The sequence below is a fragment of the Pagrus major genome, chromosome 9 (assembly GCF_040436345.1).
Source record: "Pagrus major chromosome 9, Pma_NU_1.0".
Classification (NCBI taxonomy): Eukaryota; Metazoa; Chordata; class Actinopteri; order Spariformes; family Sparidae; genus Pagrus; species Pagrus major.
The window spans coordinates 19,569,286-19,595,612 of record NC_133223.1 but is presented as its reverse complement, the minus strand read 5'-3'; the positions used below and the strand labels follow the sequence as shown (position 1 = coordinate 19,595,612).

The following is a 26,327-nucleotide window of genomic DNA, read 5'->3' as shown; positions in this document are numbered from 1 at the left end:
AGCAAAACAACAATTTCATTCCGGCAACTGCACCACCCACCTACACACACACACACACACACACACACACACACACACACACACACACACACACACACACACACACACACACACACACACACAGACACACACACACACACACACACACACACACACACACACACACACACACACACACACACACACACACACAGCCACTATGCATTGTTTTAAATATATTTTGCATAAGAATGACCAAATGCTCATGAGATTATGCTCTGGAAAGTTCAGAAGTCTTAGTCTGCACTGTTGAGTTTAATTAGTTTTGGAGACAGACGTTGCACATGTTGACCCAACAATGACACTAAGCACTATAACATTTTAGGGCTTAAAGGGACAGTCCATCGGAAAAAAAACAAAAACATTTCTCCTCTTATCTCTAGTACTATTTATTCCTCTAGATTTTTTGGGAGTGAGTTGCAGAGTTTTGGAAATATTGGCAATAGAGATGTCTGCCTTCTGTGAATATAAAGGAACTTGATGATACTTTTCTGAACAACACCTGCAAACCGTATCACCATGCAGAAGGAAGTGTGCATCTACTCACAGAAGAAAGGCTAAACTAAGCTAGGACGCCATCAATGTCTACACCCTGCAATGTCACAAGGACGAGCCTCTCCTCCATGTGTACACTGATACTTCCTTCTGTGCAGTGATATAGTTGCTGTGTGTAATTCAGCCGAAAGAATATAGTTCCTACATGAAACTGCTCACAGCAAGGTCTGTGGATTATCCTGAGTAATCGGGTCATGATTTCTGGAAAGACACATTGCTGTTGAGTTTTCAAAATTTATTTTGCGAGCGCTTTGAGCACCATGAGCCGAGTGAGAAGGCAGACATCTCCACGTCCGATATGTCCAAAACTCCTTAACTTATCCCAAGCAGTTTAGATGGATAAATAGCACTATAAATAACAATACAGTGATTTAAGCCTTTAAATTGTTTGCTCCCACCACAATGCTTTAAATAATTTACCACTGTAGAACCAAGGAAGCCATTCAGTTAAATTAAATAGCATTTTTAACTTCACAACAATGGTCACGAGAACCAGTCTGGCATTACGTTGAAGGAAAACAAAAATGGTTCCTTTGAACCTTTGCTTTAAGTTTTCTTCAATTCAGTACTTGTGCCATATTTAAGACAATCACAGACTAAACTCTTGATTGCAGTGCCACATTACTGCCTTGATCAGAAATCTGAATTTAAAATAAAAAAAAAAAGAGGCAAACAAGCTTTATTGTGCAATCATGTCTCTATTGTATATGATCTTGTGTACAAAGAAGAGGCGGAAGTCCCCACTAATGCAACTGCGCTTTGGCTCTTCAGCTGAATCCCTGCAGTTAACACAACACATAATTTTGGAAGGGGGTTTTCCATCTCTGTTGTTAGTACGCATTTGACTATAAAGACTCTATGATCAAAGTGTACAGAAAAGAGCCACCATGCCACCCAAAATCAAAAAGATTGGATCTGCCATCACTCTAAAAATGATTGATAGGTCTTCAAATGACTCAGACTAGACAACAACTAAATCTAAATTATTGAGGGTTTCTGGTGCTGTAAAATGTTTAAGACTTATAGCTTGACAAGTTCACATCTATAATCAATTGCATATATAAGAATACATACGAAATGCATATGGTTAAAAATCATATGGTCTTCTCCATGAAAAAAAGCAAATCTACCATAAAGGATTTCAAAAAGCCTTTTCACTGATCCTGAGCCAGATTATTTAATATTTTATAATCTGTCACTGAATCCTGGACGGACACATATTTTCTGATACAACACTGCTTTGCTCACACTGTACTGTACATATCACATGCTTCAAGTCAGTAAAACCAACTCAATTTAGGTATCTTTCCATAGTTTCCATCTTAAGTGCCTGATGACACTGTGTTAAACCAACTCTGCTACTCAGAACATGGAGGCACTGCACGGGTTTTATTCACTAATTCAAAAGGCAGACGTGATGTGCCTCACTAGAGATTGTGGTCAGTTTATAACCCAAAGGGAAACAGGTGGGTTAAGATAAAAGACTGGGATTCGATTTGGCTTAATATTCAACATGGCAGTCAATTAAAATACGCCTTGAGCTGCTCTTTTACTATTCTTTCTAATGAGCTGTGGAGGTAGCCTCCTCCTACATGGTCTCCACTACTCACCGCCAGAGTGCTTTCCCCCACGTTGGATGCTATGAGGCCGTCGATAGTTCCATACTCGGCATCTCGTGATGTTAGTCTCTCCATCTGGTTGTTGTGGATGCGTCTGAACACCAGGATGGCGATGGCAGAGAGGACGATGAGGACGATGATGGGTGCCACGATGACGATAGCCAGTGTGGTCACGCTGTAGTTGGACACCTCATCAGCTGTGTGGGGGGAGAAACATTTACAACGTGTGACTTCTCTTTAGACTATCAGGTCATCATTTCAGACATTTTAGAACACAAAGGTTGATTAAGATCAAAGAAGGGCTATTCAGTTACAAATTCAATTTTGGCCAATTTTTTAGCTTTTCGCGATGACAAATATTAAACCAACACAAATTAATGTAGTAAAAATACCAAGGTTTATTCTAAGTTTATCTGGAAAGTTTGGTGTTTCACAATAGGGGGTTCAAAATATCATATTCTATACCACAACAACATCCAGCCATGAATAATGTTGACACACAAAATAACTAACTTACTAACTTATTCATGGTGCTGTGATCTCCCCTTATTTTGTACTGCCTTGAGATGTGTATTCCTTTTTCTATTGTCCCACCTGTTGCCTGTCCTACAGTATATGTAAGATGGCACTCAGTTTCCCCCCCTGGGGGATTTAGTATTTCGTATTGCATTGCATTGCATCAACGTGTTCTTGCTGCAATCTGATGAGGTACGTGATATGAGTATATGGTCTCTTAAATGTAAATCACATCTATAAGAATGTGCATATGAGACCTACATGGACATACACAATATATATGTAGATTACATAGTTTGTCATCTATCAGATTTATGTATGCTGAGCCACTCTGAGGTTGCTTCCGGGCCGGATGTGGCCTCCAGGCTGCCAAATGAATAGGCCGGGACCAAAGTAAAGCTGCTTAAGTAACAGTTGGGAGAGTCCACTAGAACTCTGCAGGGATACAAGAAGAAGAGGTGACCATAATTATGTAGTTTGACGGAAAAACTCTTGTTACTCCCGTAGCTTTTCCTCTGACAGGACCACACACACTGAGGCTCGACCAAATCACAGGTTTGCAGCACTCGACAGACCATCTTAAGAATCCAGTTGAGGGCGGGGGTGCACACAGAGCACACATGCGCATGAACACACACACACACACACACACCACACACACACACGCACACGCACACGCACACCGCACACGCACACACACACAGAGTGAATCTCATCAAGTCAGCGGAGGCCAGCCTAAGGAACTGACCACCATTCACACTTTCCAAACATTCCGAAGGGAAAGACGGCTCAGCTCTGCCTACAGCACAGACAATGATCCCCTTTTCTCAACCACTCCAATCATGAACTGTTTCTCCCACATACACACCACTAGCGACACACTTTAGAAACTCACTAGACTCGAACCAAACATGTGGGAAGGGATGTATTTAGACAGCTTAAAAAATATAGTTTTCACTTGATTGTTGTATTTGTGGCAACGTAACAAGACAGACTTAGGCCTGTCACAATAATTACCTTATCAACTTATCGATATTGACTGTTGTGTTGTGTGATTGTTTTGGATATTTTAATATCTGTTTGACATTCAAATTCCAGTGTCTGAATATTATTAAGAATTTAAAGTTGATTGTTCTTTGAAAGGGTGTTCTTGCAGTATTGTTGTATCATATTATCTCTACATCGGAGACATTAAATGGTCTTGACATGACCCAAAAAATTGTTTAATAAAGTTTTTTCTGGGACAATATATCATCCAACAAAAGTAGTGATTGCGACACGCCTAAAGACGGGAGGTTTACAACATATGGGAATACTGTGAGGATGAGACAAAAGCAACATGCACACCACTTGCCTTTTTTTTGTAAAGTAAGAGTAAAAGAGTAAATTCCTCACACCACTTTTCACCTAAATATAATATAAAACGCTGCCGTACAGACAAAAGTAAAGGTGAAACAATAAACAAAAAGGGCAACAATGGCTCTGTGTTTAACTGTCTCTCCTTCACTCCCAGGTGGCTTCACCCTCTGGGCTCCTGTCAGCCAGCTCTGACAGAGAGGACAGAGTCGGGAAGTGGACCATGACTAAATCATATTCAAAACCTCTCTTTGGTTTGCCCACTGTCTCCCCCATTTCTGTTTCATAAGGTGCCAGGAGTGTGACCACACAGAGGTGTAACTCAGGCCAACAGAAACCATCCAGAACAGCCGTGGCAGACAATTTCACAGGCGATGGCGTCGCCCTCTGCAGCGGCGAATGATGGAGGGAATGAATGTGTGTTACTTTGTCTATAACAGCAAGAACTAGCCCACATGATCATCCCTATTCTGAATGCAGAAAGAGTTCAATCAACAGATGGAGCTCTTGAACGTCTTTCTGGTGGTTCTCAGACTGTACTTGTGATGCATTCTGGGTCGTATATTACTGTACCTTTGACAGGAAGCTGCACAGTGCTGTTCATGTTACACAGGTGCCCGTGGCAGCACTCCACAATCTGGTCTCTGGAAGGTGGGGTCTTGCAGGTCATTGTGCTCTGCTCGTAGATCTTAAAGCAGCCTTTCTGGTACAACAGCAAGCCGGCGCTGACTGTCAGAGAAGAGAAGCACTGCTGGCCCATGCAGCGATTCCCTGTTGCACACGTGCTGCCCTCACACACACACTCATGCTCCTCTTTGATCAGGGGCTTCACTTCCTCCTCTGCAAATGAAGATGAAGAAGGAATGAAGGAGACGCAGCTGGTAAATAAGTAAGCGTTCGACAAGAAATAATTAAAGTTATTCTTGGGAGATACTATAAAACTATGAAAAAAACAAAACGCACAGCTTTCTAGTCTTGCCATGAATTAAACTGAACATCAGCTCCAAAGCGGAACTTTTGCACAATCTTTAGTGACATAAGGTCCACGGTGAACGGCAGCCAAGAGAAATGTGTGCAGTGTGTACAAAGTCACCTTTCCCTGGAGCTTGCACAGTGACGTTCATGTTACACAGATGGCCCTGGCAGCACTTGACAACATGGGCCGATGAGGGTGGCGTGGCACAGGTGGCTCTGCCCTCCTCGTCGTCCCTCAGGCAGCCCTTCTGTTGGACGGCCACCCCATCAATCATCTTCAGAGAGGAGAAACACTGCTGGCCTGTGCAGGCGATGGTCATGCTCACACACGCCGCCCTTGCACACACAGAACTGCTCCCTGAGGACTGGTCTGCCAGCAGACACTTCTATATCTGATAAGAGGAACAGAGATATGGGGAAACCCATTAGAGCAATAGCATTAGTACCCCATTAAATTAAATGGCATTCACTCAGGTCAGAAAACATGAAAGTTGAAATGGCTCACTGAAAAGACCAATCCAGTGAGCTTAAATACATGAGCTTTGACAGAAAACTGGATATTTAAAACCTGCTAATTTAAACAGATTGACACCAGTGTTTTCCACATACAGAATGTCTTTAAAGACAGACTTCATCCCAACTTGACTACATTTTCACATTTTTCTAGCCCCTTACAGGTGTGTTAAATTATATATTTATGTTCATACACACTCACTTCACTTCATCACATTAAATCAGATGTACTATGCTATAAACAACCAAAATTCTGGGTGACACATTGAAGGAAATCACAAAAAAGGTTCATATTTCAAAATGTGTCACTTGTCTGTACACTTGGCACCTTATATAACCTGTCCGGGCCAATTTAATCATTGAAATAAGCAATTTATTATGAGGAAGTTGAAGTGCAACTACAATTTCAAGCACTTCATCTAAAATTCGAGCACTTTTTAAACCTTAAAAACACCTAATTAAAATTCAAGCATTTTCAAGGATTAAGAGCACAAACCTTGTATGGTTTGTACATATTCTTTCAAAACTTTCCATTGATATTAGGCCTTAGTCATAATTTATTACTCCCAGCTGTATCATATTGCAGTAATGCCAAGTAAACTCTGTTGAATGAAAATGAAATGTTGAATGAATGAAAAGTATAGAAATTTTTTATTTTACACGTCCATAGAGTTGTTTCTGATGTAATGCAGAACAGTTGAACACAGTTAAGATTATCTGAAGTGTAATTTTTACAGCATACAATCACCATATTAAGTAATGTTAAGTTAGACTGCTGTAACACTCTGTTACTGATTTTAACCACATCGCCCAGCCGCAACGAAAACGCAGCTGATACTGTTGACTGATTAACAAGTCTACAGGAATGTTCCTTGGCCAGCTATAAGAATTTGTAAAGTTATTTCACAAGTTGGTGGTAGGCTGTTAATAAAGCAGTTTTGCAGCCAACTCTGAAATGTAAGATATATCTGTGCTTCCCACCAGCACAGCTCTCTGCAAGGGGTCAGCTATCACAAATAAATCCTGAAAACTGTGGAAAACACTGAGACAGTCTTCCTTCATTTGTATGCATTATTGAAGAGACTCAATTCAGGCTTTTCCATTGGCACTTTTGGCTGCGGCGAGTCAATCAATGCTGCACTGATTTGCGTTTTCATGACCAGTTTAAGCACCCCAGGTCGTGCCGAGCCACACCCAACCAGCCTTCGAGCGGGCTGCGGTTACTTTACTACTAATTTACTAATTACTATTTGCCATCTCTGTAGTTGAGTATCTACGCAAAAGAATTTCACACGAGTGTACTTGTACAACCAGAGTGACAATAAACACCTTATATCTTGAAAGCTTTTAACTGAATCTCTGTGGTTTAAAGTTAAGTTTCTCTCCCGAGTCCCTGTTCAGACATCTGCTTTAATTTAGCGTTACATCATGGTCGCTTTCAGCCTTTCCGGGAGTCATGCTGAGTCAAATTTGCTGATTAAAACCCAACTTTTTATTGATTTTGCGGCGTCGTAATAAAAGCTTTTAAATATACAAATAATGGATGACTTGTTAGCGACAATTCTCCGGTGATACTGCAGGGAGTATTCACAGCCGCTCCTTTGACAACTACTCACGACAAGCACATCTTCGGTTTAAGTCACACCTTCAAGCTGGTAGCCATGTTGTAGTGGAAAGGCAAATCCCTGCCGTGCAGGGCTGTATTGCCGAGTCAAATTGAGTCAAGGCAATCCAGCACATGCGTATGAAAAAGCCCCATGAAGAACTTCTGATAAGGGACTTGTCCTGTTGGGAGGCAGGATATTTTTCACACAGTGTAAAGATGCCTCACCTTTCACCGGTGACTGCAAGGAGATGTTCATGTTACACAAATCCCCGTAGCAACACTCTACCACCAGCTCAGGTGTTGGTGGGTTTCCACACCGTGAGGACCCTTCGTTGTAAGCCTCAACGCAGCCCTTCTGAAGAATCGACGTCCCATTTTGTATAGAGAGAGAGGTGAAGCACTGCTGGCCGAAACACCTGTCCCCACTGCTGCAGGACTCTCCGTCACACAGACATTCAGAGTTTCTCACGCTGACATCACCTACAAAAGAACAAAACAATTATGGAGTGAGCCAGCATTCATCATTGAATATAGTATGAAGAGCTTTTTAGGAGGACTTTAATCTCTAATATGCTTCCAAATGCATTGTGACAACCCTCTTGTAAGGATTCATGTACATATATCCAATGTAAGCACAAGGACAAGTGTGGCTTCCCACCCTAAAAAAACTCCACTTTCCACTGCAATCCACCGCCACTGCAGTTGTTTAAAATAACAGTGAGAGACAGCAGATGAGAGGGAGACAGACTGAGGAGGGGCGGGGAAAGGAAAAAAAAATTGTGTGAATTTTTGGTCTGTGCACGTAAGAGACTTGAGGGGGGACAGAAAAAGACAGAGAGGCTGAAAGATTGTATGTTAACAAGAGTCGCAGAGACTGGGAGAACACAGACATCCATTACACATCTTTACAACTAACGTCTGTGCTCAGGACCCTCTAGTGACAGTGTATGACCTACTGTAATCTTTTGCAACAGCAAGGCTAGCAAGGCAGCTAAAATCAACCGGATCTGTCTGTCTATGCAGGAACAGGAACCTCTCCTCCCTGCAGCAAAAGCCTTCCCTTTTAGGACTGATGTGACAAGCTGTGTTTTGTGACACTTACCTTCCAAGCTGGAACAGGGAAGGACCATGACGATCAAAACCAGAAGACACACGTCCCCGGACGTCATTGTTGACCTAGGGGGGGAGAAAAGAAGAAGAAAAACACGAAAATGAGGGCTGCACTCTAATAAATAGGCTGAAATTGTATGAAAAGTACAAGATTAAGAGGTGACTTTTTATACTGAAGCATTAGAATGAGTTTTAGAATTTGTTTTTCGGGACACTGTTCAGTGAGATAGAAAAGAGACGGACCGATGACGACGGGATTTGCTCACGACCTAAGAGTATTAGAGAGAGCAATTTTACACGGGGAGACCTTTTCTTATTTTCAGAAAAAGAGTCAACACCAAGTTTAAAACGCTCAAGTAAAGTGGGTCTCATGCCTTCCTGTTGTCCTGGCAACAAGGCATTGAGTGGCAAGCAATGGGGAGACTGGTGCTCTCCTATTGGCTGCCTCTACGTGTATGTGTGTCTGTGTGTGTTGGAGGGACAGGCTGCTTGGCAGTGAGGGGAGAGGAGCAGACAGACGAGAGAGGAGGAGGAGGAGGAGGAGGAGGAGGAGGACGACGACGACGACGACGACGACGACGACGACGACGAGGAGGACGAGGAGGAGGAGGAGGAGAGGAGCACAGCGGGGAGAATGAGTGTGGGTGCCCAAATACTATCGTTTAGAGACCTGGAGACAGTCTAATCCTTCAATATTTAATGCGTCTGCGAAGGCGTCCACATACGCCGTGCAGTTATGTTTATTTGTTTGCTTTACGCCGTGCCAGATTTTAAACAGACCACCAGTTTAACCCACACTGAAAACTCAAGGGAAGAAACCACCAAATTTACAAAGATGATATGCGAGTTTTGGGGAGACATCATAGCCTGCAGCGTGCCCCGCTTATACCGGGGCCGTTATCTTGGAAGTATGTGCGTGTGCGCCTGAGTGCATCTGTGCCAATGATAAATACCCCCCCCCCCTTACCTCCACCCCCTCCAGGCCTTTGTGCCCGTCTCCCAGACATAAATGATTAAGCACGTAATGTTAGCATTAGCCCAACGGCGGCGTCTGTACGGGCCCGCTCACACACAGACCACATGCTGCTCCTTTAATCAGAGCACAAAACAGAGGCTGCCACACGGAGATAATCAGGAGCTCTGTCTGCTCCCTTTGGACTGGGGTGGGGGGGTGGGGGGGGGATAGAGGGGAGCGGCAAATGGGGGCAGGGAACAGGCAGGAGGGCACGAGGAGGCGAGTGAGGTATAGCCAAGGGGCAACTGGGGGACAGTGGGTCAGAGAAGGGCAGAGAACGGGGCCAATGTGGGAGAGGCGTGTGGGCTGCGACAGCGAGGTAGGCTAAAAGGAAGGGAAGTGGGACAAGGAGGTGTCTGGTGTCAGCGCCCAAGGGGACAGCGGGAAGAAGGGCACCATGCTGGTGGGGGACGGTCGGCTGGGCTGCGGTGGAAGCCAGGGGGCCAGAGGAAGCAGGATAAAGAGATAAGCAGAGGAGTAAAAGACAATAGTCTGGAGCACAGAGAAAACAGTGATTCTGTCTGACTGGTTATCTCGATACTGACTCATATATCACTCATGTAGAAAGAGCAAAAACATTCAGACTCACACGCTGGCTGACGGATCAATAACTCACCACAATTAACTAAGTAGAGCATGACATGAAACTCCATTTAATGGCTTCAATTAGTGCAGGTAAATGATTTGCTGTGTTTTTGTTTACATTTACTGCTGAAAGACCCTCGATGGGGCACTGAAATTATCTCCGTCTCCATTCATCTCTCCCACGCAGACACTTTGTCTTAAATAAGCCATCATAAGCAGTGAGCCGCACACTGACAGCCAAGCAGCTCAGTAGTCCTGGTATGTGTTTGCTCTTTATGTACAGAGCAAATATGTCTGTCTATGCATTGCAAAACCTGAGGGCCTTTTTGAGTTGTGTGGTCTCCTGCAGGTGCTTATGTATGCATTTGTATATGTATTCTATTTACACAAAGGCAAACAGAAACTACTCCACATCTAGCTGGTAACATATCACCAAGCCAGCGAACAGCTTTGCTTGAATACACAGCGCGGAGGATGAGTCCTGATATTGGAAACCTCAGAAGGGATTCTTGGAAAGGAGAGAGGCAGGGCTAGCAGCATCTGCAGAACCGATTGCGATCTGAACAGACAACTTTATGGCGCTGTGTGTGAATGTGTGTGTGTGTGTTGAAGTCCTCTATCCCTGCGTATTGAATTCTCTGGCAGTGTTCTGCAGTGTGTGTTCACAGAGCTGACATCCTGCCAAGGGTGTGCTCTCATTTCCCCCCCTCTCTATCTGTCTCAACCCCTGTCTTTTACTTTTATTCCCTCTTCCTATATCCTCCGATGTGGCGTTGTAATAGGAGACCACGTGGTAATTATAACTTCAGATATATGTTTCTATGTTTACTACTGTTGAAACTAATAATTGAATTGGTCTTACTATAGGGTACCACAAGAATGAATCCTAAACCCGGAAAATAAGTTCGTCTGGCTCCCTTGTCTTGAGGTCATTGGGTTTTTTGAATAGGTTTTGGGTTTGGAATAAGGTCTGTGAACATGAAGAAAATTTAGCGTTTCGTTCTACGACATCACATACATAGGGAAATACTAGTGCTGCACAATATATTGTTTCAACATCGACATCGCAATGTGCGCATGTGCAACAGTGACGTTGCAGGAAGTGCAATGTCAAGTAAGGCAGTCGTGGCTATTTTATAACATGCGTTGGGTCGTTGCGTCTGTTGCAGTCCATGACATGGCTCAAAAACTGACATCCATCCATAGAAAAATATGGTCTCATCTTTAAGTGAACAGTGCAGATTTACTCCATACCCTAGTTTTTGTCTGGCAGGAGCATGGGAGGTAATCTTGTGACATTCAAGTGAGTCACAAAGGTTTTGATCGATCACTAAATCTTCAATGTTTACTTTACTATATATAATCTTTTACATTTTTACCAGCATTGGCACTAGGAGCTGCTGATTATAAGAATACACACTTGAGGCAATGTATAGCTGTTCAAGTCATCTGGAGAAAATTTCAGTAAAAAAAAATATTGCAATATCAGTATTTTCCAATATTGTGCAGCGCTAGTAATTATCTCACTTGTGAATTTTTAAGCATTTACTTGTCTTTAAAAAGGTGTCGCTAGCAAGTGGCTAATTGAGACAGATGCTGTCAAGGACATTAAACGTCACTAAGCCAAACACATTATAACTTTCAAACTTGTACACTGATCGATTTATAGTAACGTGTGTATAGTATAATGTATTGGGAAGCCACCACTTGTAAGTCAAATTAACATGGGAATGCGTTTAGAAAGCCTCCATGTTTTAATTTTAATTTGGGCGCCAGTGTATTGATAACGTGTTGCAAAGGAGAGTGATATATTTCTGTATCGATATTTTATCCTAATAATCAGTACTTTAACTTTGATTTTAAGTAGTTTAGGTGATAATAATTATGTTCCTTTACTTGAGAAAAATTCTGAATGCAGCATTATTACTTTAAATGGACTATTTTGTATGATTTCTGCTTTTACTTAAGTAAATAATCTGAATACATTTCCCACCACAGGTATTTTGTATGAGGATATCAATGCCTCTGAGATGCGTAAGCACCGACCTTGCACATGGAAACATAGAGGCCACATTGAGCTCAACACAAGGTAGTCAAAGTGTGTACAACCCGGAGAGGAATAGCTGAAATAGACTTGGCCCAGTGAAAAGTATGTTAGGGTTGACTCCCGCTGAGCACTGCTAGAGGGACTTGAAAGTGATCCTGCATATCAAGGCTCCCATTTTATGACACTACGTTTCCTCCCCAGACTCTTTCCAGTCATCCCACTCCAGAGGGCTATCTAGATAAGCACTTGTCTAAGAAGTTGAGCAGAGCTTAAAGTGATTAGATGGAGATGATTAAACATGCCACTCAAATGCTGAGACAACCGAACCCAAAAACAGAAGGACGTAGACAGTTAGGATGATTTAATTTGAAGAGTCTGTACGCATCCCACCTCTACGTCTTCAAGTGTCATATTAAACCTATTATTTTATAACCATTTGTTGTTTCCATGTGACATTTTCAAACTGATTGCTGAAATGGCTTTCAACAACAAACAAAACCTTTTAGTCTAGCTGGATGCTTTCTTATTTTGGTCTGTTTTTGTATTCAGGTCAGGACGAAGGAGAGAATGACAAAACACTACTTTGTCTGATGAGCATGGTGTATCACTGAGGTTGCGGAGGGAGGAGGCTGGAAGCCCTGCAGGAGCTGCTGAGTCATCATGCTGGCAAAGGGGGAGACGAGAGGTGGAATCTGTGTCTGAGCTGGCAGGCTGGCACAGTTACCGCGGCACAAATAGCCCAGGCACCGAAGGAAACTGCAGCAAACTGCGGGGTGGCGAGGGAAGAAACAGGCAGAGACTGGGGCAATGCGGAGCCTGCTGCTCGTGTCCCTGTCCCCCGTCCCCGGCTCCAGACCCAGACAGCCAAAGTGCCAGCATGCCATCAGGGACACACAGATGGTTTGCTCCTAGGTGGATGTGGGTGTAATACAGACCTGAGGGCGAAAGTCCTCCTCTTTGCAGCAGCCCACATTCATATTCACACTACAGCTCAGCAAATCAACACGTTCACCACAGTTGAAAAAACACTCCCTGCCTACAGTAAAATACAACACTTGGGATGACTAAAACTAAGTAAAAAAAATACACAAACTTAACTTTTTAGTAGGTTTTGAGGGAATACGCATTCAAACTTGATACAACTGTGCTTACAAACTAGTCGAATATGAGATTACAATGAATCAGAAGAACAGAAGAACATGTGATTCAAATATGTTGGATTTAAAGTTCACATGAATCAAAATGTCAAAGATGTTTTTGTGTTTTTATCAAATATGTCCTGCTCTATATCTTACCTATATGCAAGCATCAGGCCGGACAACGGCAAAATGGCAAAAAACTGTTTTGTCAGTTTTCTAAAAATGACAAATCATCCGTCTGTGCTGCTTTTACTGTGCTCAAAAATGCAGCAAAACAATGAACAAGGTTTGGCTGTACCTTATTTTAAATTCCATGCAGTATTTTGAGCAGTTGGTCTGTAGACTTGTCAGATGTGTCATTCTCACTGTGATTCTAGGACTAATATCTTAGGTAACTTTAGGCCAACCAGCCATTGGCAACAAAATTCGCAGGTCATCGTAGCAGAAAGGGCAGCAAATAATAGAAAAAGATATTTTGGTTGCTTGGTTCCTCTGATATGTTTTATCAGGAGGTATAAAGTGAGCAGCTGGTTTGAGTCATGAAGAATCCAGCCATGAGACCACTAGATAATACTTCACAGCCTTCTTCTGGTTCAACTGGGCTTTAATCTGCATGCTAGTAGAGTACAAAATACAAACAAGACAGGCACAACCTCATCAAAACCCTTCTCCACAGAACCAAAAGTGGCTAAAACTCTCACCTTTAAATACTGATATCAATCAGCCACAACATTGACAGATAGAGTGAGTAACATTCATCATCTCGTGACAATGCAATGAACGGAGGAATGTCACAAAGAGCTCAATGTGTCGACCTGGCCTCCAAATTCCTCAGATCCCAATCCGATCAAGCATCAGTGGGACATGCCGGAACAAGTCCGATCCATGGAGGCCCCACCTTGCAACCTACAGGACTCAAAAGATCTCCCGGCAACGCCAGAGATGTTATAAGAGAGGAGACAAACCACATAAGCTTTTTTTTTTTTTTCAAATAAATCTGTAACACAAGTGATGACGCTTGTACTACACTTATCCCACCCCTATTGCCCCAAAAGCCAAGCATCTGCTTTATCACAGCCAAACTGGTAAACAGTCTGGGGGCTGCCTGGGAGCTTTCCCAAGATGGCTAGCAAGTGGCAAGAGTTGCCAAGACCTTGGTGCAGGACACAACAAGACAGCCCCAGAGGTCTGTGTCCATCACTTGACGGGTCAAAGGCTAGTCTGATCTATGGAGGCGATATCTCGGATCAGACTTGTTCTTGCAGCAACACGATTGGAGACCAGGCCAACGCAGTGAGCGCTTTCTCATGGTCCTCAAGCCATTCCTGAGCAACTTTTGTGGTATATGTCAAAGAGCATCCACATGAATACCAGGACCTAAGGTCCCCCAGCAGAAGCTTGGAACCAATGTAATTTCCTTTACCTGTAAGTCCTTATAATGATCTGCATATTTAGGAGGTGTTGTCATTATAAATCCAGCAGAGTACGTTAGAAAACTTACTCTGGTAAACCAAACTGAGGTATTGTTTTGTATTGTATTGAAATATTTTGAACTGTGCTGTGACCTTGTCTGGCATAACAGCGAAACGCCCATCTCGATATCCAGCCTCACACACTGGGGTTGTGTGTGAATGACGGATCGTTCTACTGAGCAGAAAGCAAAGCTCATTAACCTTTGAAAACACACCTCACTGGCCAAGGGCCTCATCAAATGGGAGATGAAAGGGGGACTTTTGTGGCCCCTTGGAAAAGCTTGTGGAATCTGCAGTGCCCCATCAGGTTGAGCCAGGCTCCATCTCTCAGGGCACTACAGTATCTCAGCAGCTGCCTCCTTTCACAATGTGAGGAATGTAATCAAATGCAAATGCCCCCTGCTTATGTTCGATTCTCGCGCACACAATCACTGTAGTAGGCAAGAGTGTGACAGGTTTTTGTTCCTTGGATACAGTACAACCGAGGCACGCACACACAGTGTACTCTGTCTAGATCAAATGTAATCAGAGACAACGGTTGCCTTTTCTTCCTGCTGGAGTCCCACCCTACCTTCAACCTCGGTATCAACAACACCAATGACACACTCTGGCAGGCACCCCATCACAACACAGACGAGGATTTTGATTACACTTTTGTTTCCACTGAAGACGTGAGATAGAGTTTGATTCATACTCGGACAAAATATACTTGTGAGAGAGAGACAGAGGACAACTAAAGACGGATACGGAAGTCTGGAAGAGTCTAGCATTCAGACAATGACAGTGAGAAACCTCACCTGCACAGACATCCAAAACGTAAGCAAACACACTTACATTTCTTCAAAGTCATGGTAGTTTTTGTGGTTCAAAGAGTATTTGTTATGGCTCTTTGTTGGATTAAGTCTTGTGGGACACAACTTTGAATGTTTTACAGCATTCAGAAGACACTGTTAACAAGTCTTCCATGCAATGGTCGCCATAGCAATTAGACATTCATTTTCACACAGCCATCAAAAACAGCCAATTCAAACACTGTCTTTATGGCCCTCAGCTATGTTTGCCAACAGAGGAATGCACAAACACTCTCCCTCCAAACGACCATCTCACAAAGTTCACCGCTCTGGGCCAATTCTATTCTCAAAAGGACACCTTGATTTGTATCACGGTACACCCTTTAAACATATTTTTCTTCTTGTGAAACAAGTAAATCAGGCAAACAGCTCAAAGAGCTCTGCATTTAGATACTCACAGCTCAGGGAATATTTAGTCTTGATTGATTAGGCATCCTGCTTGGCAGAGCTACAGGAGTCAGATGGCTAGCATGATAACCTTCGGTGTGTGACCCACAGACACCAACAAAACAATTCACCACCGTGATGATAATCACTCAGCCAACAGCTTGCTACAACACAATGTTTTTACAGCACGATGCTCAGTACTGTGACCGGCCTAGGCCATTACATCCAACTGCCAATGAAGTCTTTATGGCCGGGAACTTCCTGGCCTTTCAGGAAGGAGACAATTTTAATGAAAAAGACCAGCAGGAAAAAGTTTCAAACGAACTTTAATCATCAGGTCCAGAATTGGAAATTACGGCTTTGCATGCAGGGTTGGCTGATAACTGAATATCATTGTTTATAAATGTTTGGTGGAATTTATTTGTCTGAAATAGTGAAGCATGGTTCCTTGCATTAAATATAATTTAACCATTTCTCAAGTGATTTTGCTAGAAATAAAGAGATTAGTAGATTCATCGATTAAGTCAACTGACAGAAATTTGCACTACGGCTGGCAATACATCGATTTATAACTTTATCATGACATGAAACTATATATCATTCTAGACATTGGATATCTTTATATCATGATATGGCATAAATGGTGTCTCTTCCTGGCTTTAGAGGCTCCATTATGGTAAAGTGATGTTATTTGCTGAACTTAACAGTCTTCTCTACTTGTTCTAATACTTGCCTTTACCCACTCAGTCATTATATTCACATTACTGGTGGTTATTTATCAAAAATCTCCATATTTTAAGGCTGTATCACTCAGCCCTACCGCTGTGTCATTTTTTAGCGAAAATTCATTAGTTATAGTTCTCAGTGTGAATTTGTACTTGTTTTTTGGACTAAACTGCCATTTGTTTTTTGTCAAAACAAGCCATGTAAATGTGTAAATTGCCAATGTAAGAAAAGGTGATGCATTTTTAAAAAATAAATATGAATTGATTAAAAGATGCAATGTGTAAGAATTAGCCACCTGTTGAGTTCATACTCCAAACAAATAGAGAGCAGCATATCAGCAGGATAACCGCTAATTGCTGCTGACTGTAGCTGCCTTTAGCTAGTTAGCTCGGTTAGCTGTGCAGCTAGCAGGCTGGACTGGGAGCTTGGAGCACTGGGGAAGTGTTGTTGTAGCACAGGAGAGCCTCGGACCACTGGGAGGAGGTTTACACCCAGCAGGGAATGCTGACAGGAACATAACCTCAAAACTGTTTTTCTTCACAGTCTGATGATAATTTGAGTTAATTTTTTGGTTGCTAAAACAAAAGTTGTTACATATTGCACCTTGAAGTGGGAAAATAATCGTCTAATTAATTATTGTCGGACAAATTGTTTGCAGATATCACAAAAAAATGAATACAAAATTGTGATATTGATTTAAACCATATTGCTCAGATGTAATTATAACTGCCCCATTTGGTTCAAGCATCCGGAACTGACTGGATTAATTCAACAATGTGATGCTGTAGTGCTGCCATCAAGTCGGAGCTACTTCAGTTTACGACCCCATGACCCAAAGAGATGCAGCACAAATTATTCACAATTCGTAGACAAAGTGCCCACACCAAGTAACAGCCCATGCCTCCGACTGGGAATGAGATCAGAGAGAGACAGCAACTGAAACAAAGCCATAACTTTCCCCCCTAACAGCTGAGCGATAAGACAAGAGCACTGAAGCGAGTGAAGGGCTCATAAAATGTGTATTGCAGACTGTCTCCAGTGCAGTCTGGGGTTAGTCTGGAGACAGGAGAGGAGCCACGAGCCCTGCAGATCCATGCGTGTGTGCATCTGTGCAGACGGTAGTGTCTTGTCTCCCCCTCTCACTGTCTCCACTGGCCTTCACCCACATTTGAACACAGAATAATAGAAATCAATAAGTCTGCGCAGAGCCACCAGAAGAGGAAGAAGGGAATGAGCTCCCAAACTGCAGCCAGAGAAACAAGACAAAAATCTGGCTGATACACAGTCCTTTATCTCACTCTCTTTCTCCCTCTAACTTCCAGTGTCATGCTGAGACTGCAGTGCCCGCGAGTCCCAGACAGCCGTTCTCATCGTGATATGTTTGGGCTACATAAGGCTGATGATTATTAAAAAGGCTCAAGGATTTTTTGACTAAAAATAACACCGCAGACAGAGGGCCCCTTTCTAAAAAGCTGGACACGAGCATAGAGCAGAAGCAAAATGCAACCCACATGCTGTGTTCCTCTGCAGCCTGCTGCCTCATCTGATGCCAGGGTTGTTGCTAGTCAAACTTTCTGGTAAGTCAGCATATAGACACACATGGATGCATGTGTGCACACACAGATAGAAAGGACGTACACATGGCCACAAGCTGAAGCAAGATAGCTGAAGGTTGCCACTCTGAGCTGGAAGCCAAATCCTGCCCCCTTTCTACCCTTCAGCCACTGCCTCCCACCTGCATTCACACACATACACACACACACACACACGCACACACACACACACACATTGATATCCCGTCACACACACACACACACACACACAGTATCCCCTCCCCTCCTTGAGAGCCACCTACATGGAGGAGCGATGAGCCTCAGACTCTTGCTCAGACTTGAAGCAGTCTATCTTGGTCTCATAACTGCAGTTCTCTTGTTAATGACAGACTGTGTAACCTGATTCCACACACACATATGCATACATACACACACACACACACACACACACACACGTACACACCCCCCAACCCCCCAACACACTCTCTCAGGGTTTTTTGGAGCTCACACTTCCCTCTCCCTCCACTTGCATATTGTTCTAGCCCAAACTGCCAGCTGCTTCTGACAGCCAAATTACCGTGCACACAGAAATGATACTATCAGAAGCCTACCCCCCTGATAGCCCCCATCAATACTTCTACATGTAATACTTGTGCTCACTGAAATGATCAGACCAAATTATACACTTTCTGTCCATCATAAAGAACAGCTACAGCAGTGCACTTGTGGCCAAGGAAATTGCAGCCAAGGAATTCGGGAATCATAATGTAGGAATGAAAACTTGAATGAGGCATGTGCAGGACTGCGATCGGGACCCACATTTGTATTCATTGTAGGGCCGCAACTACTGATTATTTTCACTACCAAATAATCTGACAAGTACTTTTTTTTAGATTTATCAATTAGTCTATAAGATGTTAGTTAAAGTTAAAAATGCTGATAACAACTTCCCAGAGTCCACATTGAAATCTTCAGACACCTTAGCTTGTATTTCTCTAACGAGATTCCAAAAACAAAGAACTGAACAGAAAAAGCAGCAAATCATCAACATGGGAGAAACTGGAAGAAACATACAGTAAATGATCGACCGCTTGATCGAAAGAAACTTAATCACCAACTGGGAATGAAAAATTTAAGTAATTTCTTGATTTCTTGATAGTCTTCTTCCTTAACAATTAATTACAGCTGAATCATTAATAATAAATGTTAGACTTTTTTTCATAAAAAAAAAACAAAAACGTTTTGACGCCTGACATGATCCGTGTTTGATATGAAATCAGCGTAGGCTACATTAGGAGTTAAAACAATAGATACATTAACAACAAGCTACTCTAATTCTAAACTAAATAACGACTTTATTTTAACTGCGAAACTCCTGTCTGTTGCTATTCAACAACTGGGCCGACAAAATCCTATTCATACTGAGGCTACTAAATGGCCAAACTATAAACATTTGTACAGAACATCTTTTTGTGTTTTCCAAATTACTCTTATTTCAATTAAATACAATTTCTTATATCAGTCTTTTATATTTTAGTTTTAAATATTCAATAAGTAAGTCATTGCCATTTGTAAGAAGACATTGTATATGATATACTATTCTGACAACTGATTATTCATTTAAGTTGATTTTCAAACAAAAATATCACACTATTTTTGCTTACAACCTCTCCTTTGTGAATACTTGCTGCTTTTCTTTGTCTTATGTGATAGTAAAACAAACATCTTGGAACTCTTGACTGTTATTTGGACACAGAGATGCCACCCTGGGAAATAACATTTGTGAAAAATTGTGATTTCGCACCAATTTTTGACAATCAATAACACATAATCAACCAAGAAAATAACTGGCAGATTCGTCAATAATAAAACGGGCAATAGACATGTCTTTTGAAACGAATCACAGTAAATGCTGTTTGCACAAAGTAATGGCTGTTGAATAATGATTTCTATAAAACTCATTTTCACTATTGTGTCTTCCACCAGACATGAAATTTCCAGAGAAGATAAAGGCTGACTGATGACAGGCTGGCAGCCTGGCACCATTTCTGTCTGCTTTCACATCTCCATTTTAGACTGACTGAATGAATTAACTCACTTTTTGTCCTGTGTTGTTGGTAGAAGCTACTCTGAGGAAAACAGAAAGCGATTTGGTTGTTTTTGCCACAGCAGCGACAACAATAATACCACTTGGAAACTACAATTTATGGGTTTTTTTCTACTTAAAAGAATTCATTAGTTGCAGCCATAATGGCTTAAAGGATTCATCACTTATCAAAATTGTAACTGATTACTTTTCTGTTGATCAGCCAACTGATTAATTGACCTCTAAACTACTTGTTGACAGGATGATAAACATGTCTAAAAACACAAATACCGTCGAGCATCATAAATAAGACGCATATAAGGCCTCTTTGAAACAAACGCAAGGCGTCTGCTCTCCTTTTAAACATTGGCCAGGACATCGCAAACCAGTCCTATTGTTGGGATTGCATTGAGAGACAGATAACCTCCTGCCTGGTTGAGGAATAAGTTACCACAGATAGGCTGTTTCAAACAATGACACAGGCCCGGAGCCAAGCAATAACATTGTTGTAGAACGAGACGCGGGGGAGAAGGAGGAGGGCGAGCGGGTCACAATCAGCCTGGTGCCCGTTACCTCGGCTGGAACAGAACGGGATCGCCAAGATCCCCTGGAGTTGAACCATATCTGAGCCCAGACTGTCTGACGTCCCTTTTTATCTGACCACTATCAGTCCACTGAGAACAGCAGGCGCCCAACAAAGGGGCCAGACCTCAGTGAGTGGGGTTACATTCTCCAGATCATCAACCAACCACATATGAACAACTACAGCACTTCTCCATCCAACACTTAAGGAAAGAAATCATTGATTTTAACAACTATAATGGAAAATTCACCAACACAAGTCATGTTTCACAGCTTCAACTGGTGGTTCAGATTCACTTTGAGTGGCTAATCCATATTGATTAAACAGTCTCCCATGCCAGACACTATTACTGCATGTCAGTCTGTCGCGCATGTAAACTGAAGTGTGGTCAGTTCAAGCTGAATGGTTTAGGCAGTAACACTTTGAGTATGTCACAAAATGAAAAAAGGAGCTTGGCTGACAACAAATGCACTCTCAAGTAGGAGATCTGGAGGAAACCCTGATTAGTATGTGGGACTGTAAATTTGTGGGAGCAACTTTGCAGCACAATGAGTTGATTCTGAGGAAGAAACACTTCGGCGTGAGACATTCCCATTCACACTTTCTTTAATCTGCACAATTATCTCTGAATGTTTTCAGCTAGAGTTAACACCTTCGTAATGAAGTTTGCACCTTCTCATCATCAGCAGCAGCAGCTCTACTGCTTTGTTTTACATTAATTGCCCTGGAATCTAATCATTTCCTGTTTGGGCTAATGGGAAAAGTTTCATCTTATATTAAGACTGCTGATATTTAATTGTCTCTAGTTCAAAATTAAACTACAGATCATGTAAAGCGCTCTGTGTGTTCACCAGTGTTTTTTGGGCTCTTCTCCCCACCCTCAAGGGCTGCGATTGTGATGTTAAAAGTGCCCAGCATGGGATGATGAGACACACGATCAAGCTCCAACGACCCTCCCAAAGACTGTTTTTACATAACAAAAAATAACTCCTCACGAAGTCACAACTACTTGCCAGGCTGGGAGCTTGATTTGATTGTGAAATTACCACCACGAAAAGTCGCAGTGGTAGACCAAGAGACGTTTAATTTCAGTCTCGCCCCCACCATTTATCAACAACTCCACCAAAAAACATCTCTTATATTAAAAATAACTAAATAACATGCTGTTATTCACTATGTTCATATTTAAGATGTGTTCACATAAGCTAAGTTGATAAATGTGATGAGAATATGTGTGGCTGCAGTAACAAAACAGGCCAAGATCTGAAGAAGAAAAAATCTCAGAGGGAGATTTCTTCTGAGAGCACGTCACGACACCTTTTTTTTTTTTTTTTTTTTGAGCAAACTTCTTCTCCGCCGCGTCTCCCGAAACGTCCAACACAATACAGCTGATAAGCAAAACAGCGCGGTTACAACATACATTTTAATACGCCATGATCAAACTTACCTCGGGTCTATCTCTTCAAAGTGCTTTACGAGGGCTCGGAAACAGGCGCAGGTCGAACTATTCTGCCATCTCCCGAGGATTCACCGACAATACCCGATTTGTTTTCCAAAGTCTGAGAAGAGGAACCTACGTGACGCCAACATTATCGTCCGTCGGTCGCTGCCTGACAAAAAAAAAGAAGAAAAAAAAGTGACGAATTCACTCGATGTTTAGCGGAGAGGGGAAATGAAGAGACATTTTGTAACGCTCTTCTTCGCCCCTTCTTCTCTTCTCCGTCTTCTTCTTCACACGTTAGCGCTGCCGAGGGTTCGCACAACTCGCACCCCGATCCACGAAGGCAAGAAAACACAGGATTGGAGGAGGAAGTTACCTTGCAACAACTCACTGTAATTATCCCGCGTCAAGCCAGGGGGCAACTGCGCGCCCTTCCGGTCACATGTTTCAAAATAAAACTTTTAACTTGAAAGAATAAATTCACCCAAAAAAGAAGATTCAGTCATTACCTGCTCACCAGTGACGGAAAGTAACTAATTACATTTAGTGAGTATTTCCATTTTCTGCTACTTTATACTTACACTATACTACATTTTGGAGGGAAATAGTGTAATAATTACTCCACTACATTTATTTGATAACTTTAGTTACTAGTTACTTAGCAGAGTGCATGCTGCATCAGAGCCAAAGAAGCACATTTTAAAATTAATTCATTTCATCGACAATCATAAAAAGAGACAATGAATATCGGTATATATGCATACATGTAAATATAAGTATAATGTACCTTTACGTGTATTTTTGATACTTAAGTACATGCAATATCAGATACTTTAAGATTTTTACTCAAGTACTATTATTGTGGGTGACTTACTTAACTTTAGTTACTGGTTAATTTGCATATTGTATGCTGCATCAGAGCCACAGTATTGTATTTGTGAATTACTTTATTTTTATCTGCAATCAGTTATACTTAAGTACATTAATATTTTAGCATGATATCTTTACTTTTGTACTTTATGAATTGTGACTTTCCATTAGCATGGGAGTAGAAAATGACTGAATTTTCATTTTTGGGTGAATTTATCTTTCAAGTTATTACCAGGGGTTGAAGATGAATTCAGGCCGCCTGTGGAAGAGGAAGTACTTGGATGTTTTACTTAAGTTCACAGAGTAAAATTTTTGCACACCTGTGGATGGAAAGGTGCGTATGAGAAGGGCCGACTTGGCCTGACTTAAGTGAAAGTTGCAATGCCACAGTGTGGAAATGTTACAATTAAAAGTCCTGCATTCAAAATTTTAATTAGGTAAAAGTACAAAAGGATGAGTATCAATAAAGGAACCAAAAGCAAAATATAATAATATGTATAATACGTTGCTTTACATTTCAGGGGGAAATATTGGACTTTTTACTCAGCTGCCCATCTATTGACAGTTGTAATTACTAGCTAGTGTAAAAATATACATAAGGTTTTGCATACAAAATGTATCATAACCTTATAAGATATAATACATTGTTTTAGATTATACTACTCATATATATACCTCGATCAGCTACAGTGGCTAATATCTACATACACATGAATACATCAGCTATAATAATCCAATAAAATAATATTCAATAGTATAAAACTCAGTGGCTATTTTTCTGGACAACTTTTACATTTTATGCAGGATGTTGACTTTTAATGGTGTATTGATGTTGCTACTTTTACTGAAGTACCCTAGGATCTTAATACTTCCTCCACCACTTCAGTTAAATGAACTGAAGTATCAATAGTCAAAATACTGATTGTGCAAAATGGCCAGGTATACTTTATGTATTTTGTACAGCAATCCCATTTGAAATACTTTGGTTGGTAATCCAGCCTTGCTGTATAGTTAAGTCTACATAGAGGCTAATTGCAATTTTTTGTTTAAAAATTCAGAATCTAGAGTAATACTAAAGTAAAACACAAATAAATATAATGGAATAAAAGACAGCCAGCAATATTTCTGTCTGAAAGGAAGTCGAGTAGGAGTATTAAGTTAACTTCGAAAAAAATACACAAGTTAAGTGTAATATCTCAAAATGAAACTCCTAATGAAACATCCTATTGTACACCCAAAGTGCTACAACCAACATTTTTTCATTGTCTGATCTCCCAATTATTTTTCAGTGATAAGCCTACACTGTGCTTTTATGCTGAAGCTCAAGCGTACAGTTCCTGTCACTGACGTATTCTCTCTGGGTAGCTTGACGTGCTCGATAATTAAAGGACCATTACTGTTATGTTAGCTCTGCCCATGTTTCCTGCTCCGCATTCAGGGAGTCAAGGGTTCAAGCTTTTGGGTGTATTTCAGCCATTACAAATGATATAGGCTATATGTTTAAAAAAAAAAAAAAACCTGGTCAATAAGCAGAAAGAATGTCCAAACATAGAATAAGGTATTTATATGTAGAATACTAACCCCTAACCCTAAACCCCCAAAAGAGATCATTCTACTCACACAGCCTACTTAATCATTAGTTATTTCTATAAAATTTGAAGCATTACTTTATTGATTATAATAATCAGACTACTGTGCATGGACAGATGATTTGGTATGGGTCGGGATAAAAGATAGTCCTGTGCTCAGATAATTCATAATAACAGCCAAAACATTAAGTAGTGCGACATAGTTAAAACACTTATGGAGATTGGGCTACTAAAAAAGCAATCAATTTAGTACCAGAGAGAACACATTGTGATTTATCTGTAATAAAACCACTGTATATCTCCTCCAAAAGACAGGCATATTTGCATTAAAAGAGACTAATTTCACAGTAATAACTCTTTCACTGCTTCTACAAAGAGATCCATCTCTTCGGAGCGTGCAATGCATTAATGGGTTTTTTTTAACCATTACTTAACACTTGCAGACATTTTTCAGCATTTTCAAGTCTTCAAACATCACTATACAATACAGCACATATGGAGACATATGGCAAGGGTGAAAAAAATAAAAAAAGCCACCAGCTGTATGTGGTGGGGCAGCAGTGCACAGAAAGTCGTGATAAATTTATTGTGAAGAGAGGGCATTTCACCACATTCTGCCAACTGGAAGGACACCCTAGAGGGCACATTATCACATTTTATCAAGGGGCATCCAAGAGGGCACTTTCACAGCTTTTTTTTTTTTTAAACATGGGGGAACCAGTGCTTGTAAGTAAGAGTTCTGCATTCAAGAATGTACTTCAGAACAAAGTACAAAAGTATTAGCATCAATATATACTGCAACTAGCAAGTGCAAGTAGGCTACGTAAACTTTGTGCTTAAAGGGTAACCCCCAATTTTACACAATATAGTCGGTTTTCAGGTCTTTGGTGGTACTACTGTATATGTGAAAAAGTACTATAAAGTCTCTTGTGGCTCCAGAGGAAGCTCCATGTAATCTGATACATTGTCTCCAGTGATGTCACTCAGCAGTTAAGATGCATTGTGGGTAATGTAGGCACCAGGTTTTGGAAAGGAGGAGAATGTGTGCAATAAGGGCCCGTGTCCACATAGCGTTTTTTTTCAGGCAGAAAAGTGCTGAATTTGCTTTTAGGAGTGCTGAGATGAAGTGTTTGTTCGCTGAGAGAAAAAATGCTGCACATGCATATTTTCTCTATGACATCAACATCTTGAAAACAGCCACTGTATGATCAACACTGTCACTTTGCAGTTTACTATCCGTTTGTTTTTTATTTGACATCGGGACATAAACAAGGAGGTGGGTGCATGACATGATCCATACGAGACAAAAAATCGGTGAATATTATCGCCTAGGCCAGGAAAAAGCAAAAGAGCAATTTTGACATCACCAGCGCCTTTCAGAAAAGTTAAGAAAAGTAATTTTCAACTTGAAGCACTTGTGCTGCGCCTTTTCTCTGGATGGCTGCCACAGAAGCTCGGTCCTCAGACATATCCTTCAGTTGTCTTTTGGGAAGTGCTCCATTTGCGAGCAGTTCAGGAGGAACTCAAAACAGAAGTGTGCTGCTGCAAATGTTTATTTTATATATAATTGTACTACATTTATTATTTCCTTTTCCACTTTCTCATATGCCCTTTTCTGTTCCACAGGGCAGATTTCTCTTGTCTGTAAACTAATCAGTCTACAAGTTGTAAAGTTAGAGTTAGAATAGTTTGTA

General features: G+C 41.4%; 1 protein-coding gene across 1 annotated transcript in view; it reads right to left on the bottom strand.

Moving 5' to 3' along the window:
• The window catches only part of LOC141002252 (activin receptor type-1-like), a 29,159-nt gene extending 6,891 nt beyond the window's left edge, over positions 1-22,268 (bottom strand). Inside the window, 7 exon segments of the mRNA XM_073473503.1 lie at positions 2,205-2,410; positions 4,659-4,925; positions 5,179-5,368; positions 5,370-5,452; positions 7,405-7,659; positions 8,282-8,355; positions 22,181-22,268. Of these exon segments, the coding sequence (XP_073329604.1) occupies positions 2,205-2,410; positions 4,659-4,925; positions 5,179-5,368; positions 5,370-5,452; positions 7,405-7,659; positions 8,282-8,348 (1,068 nt within the window). The 5' untranslated portion in view covers positions 8,349-8,355; positions 22,181-22,268.
• Between the last annotated feature and the right edge of the window lie 4,059 nt (positions 22,269-26,327).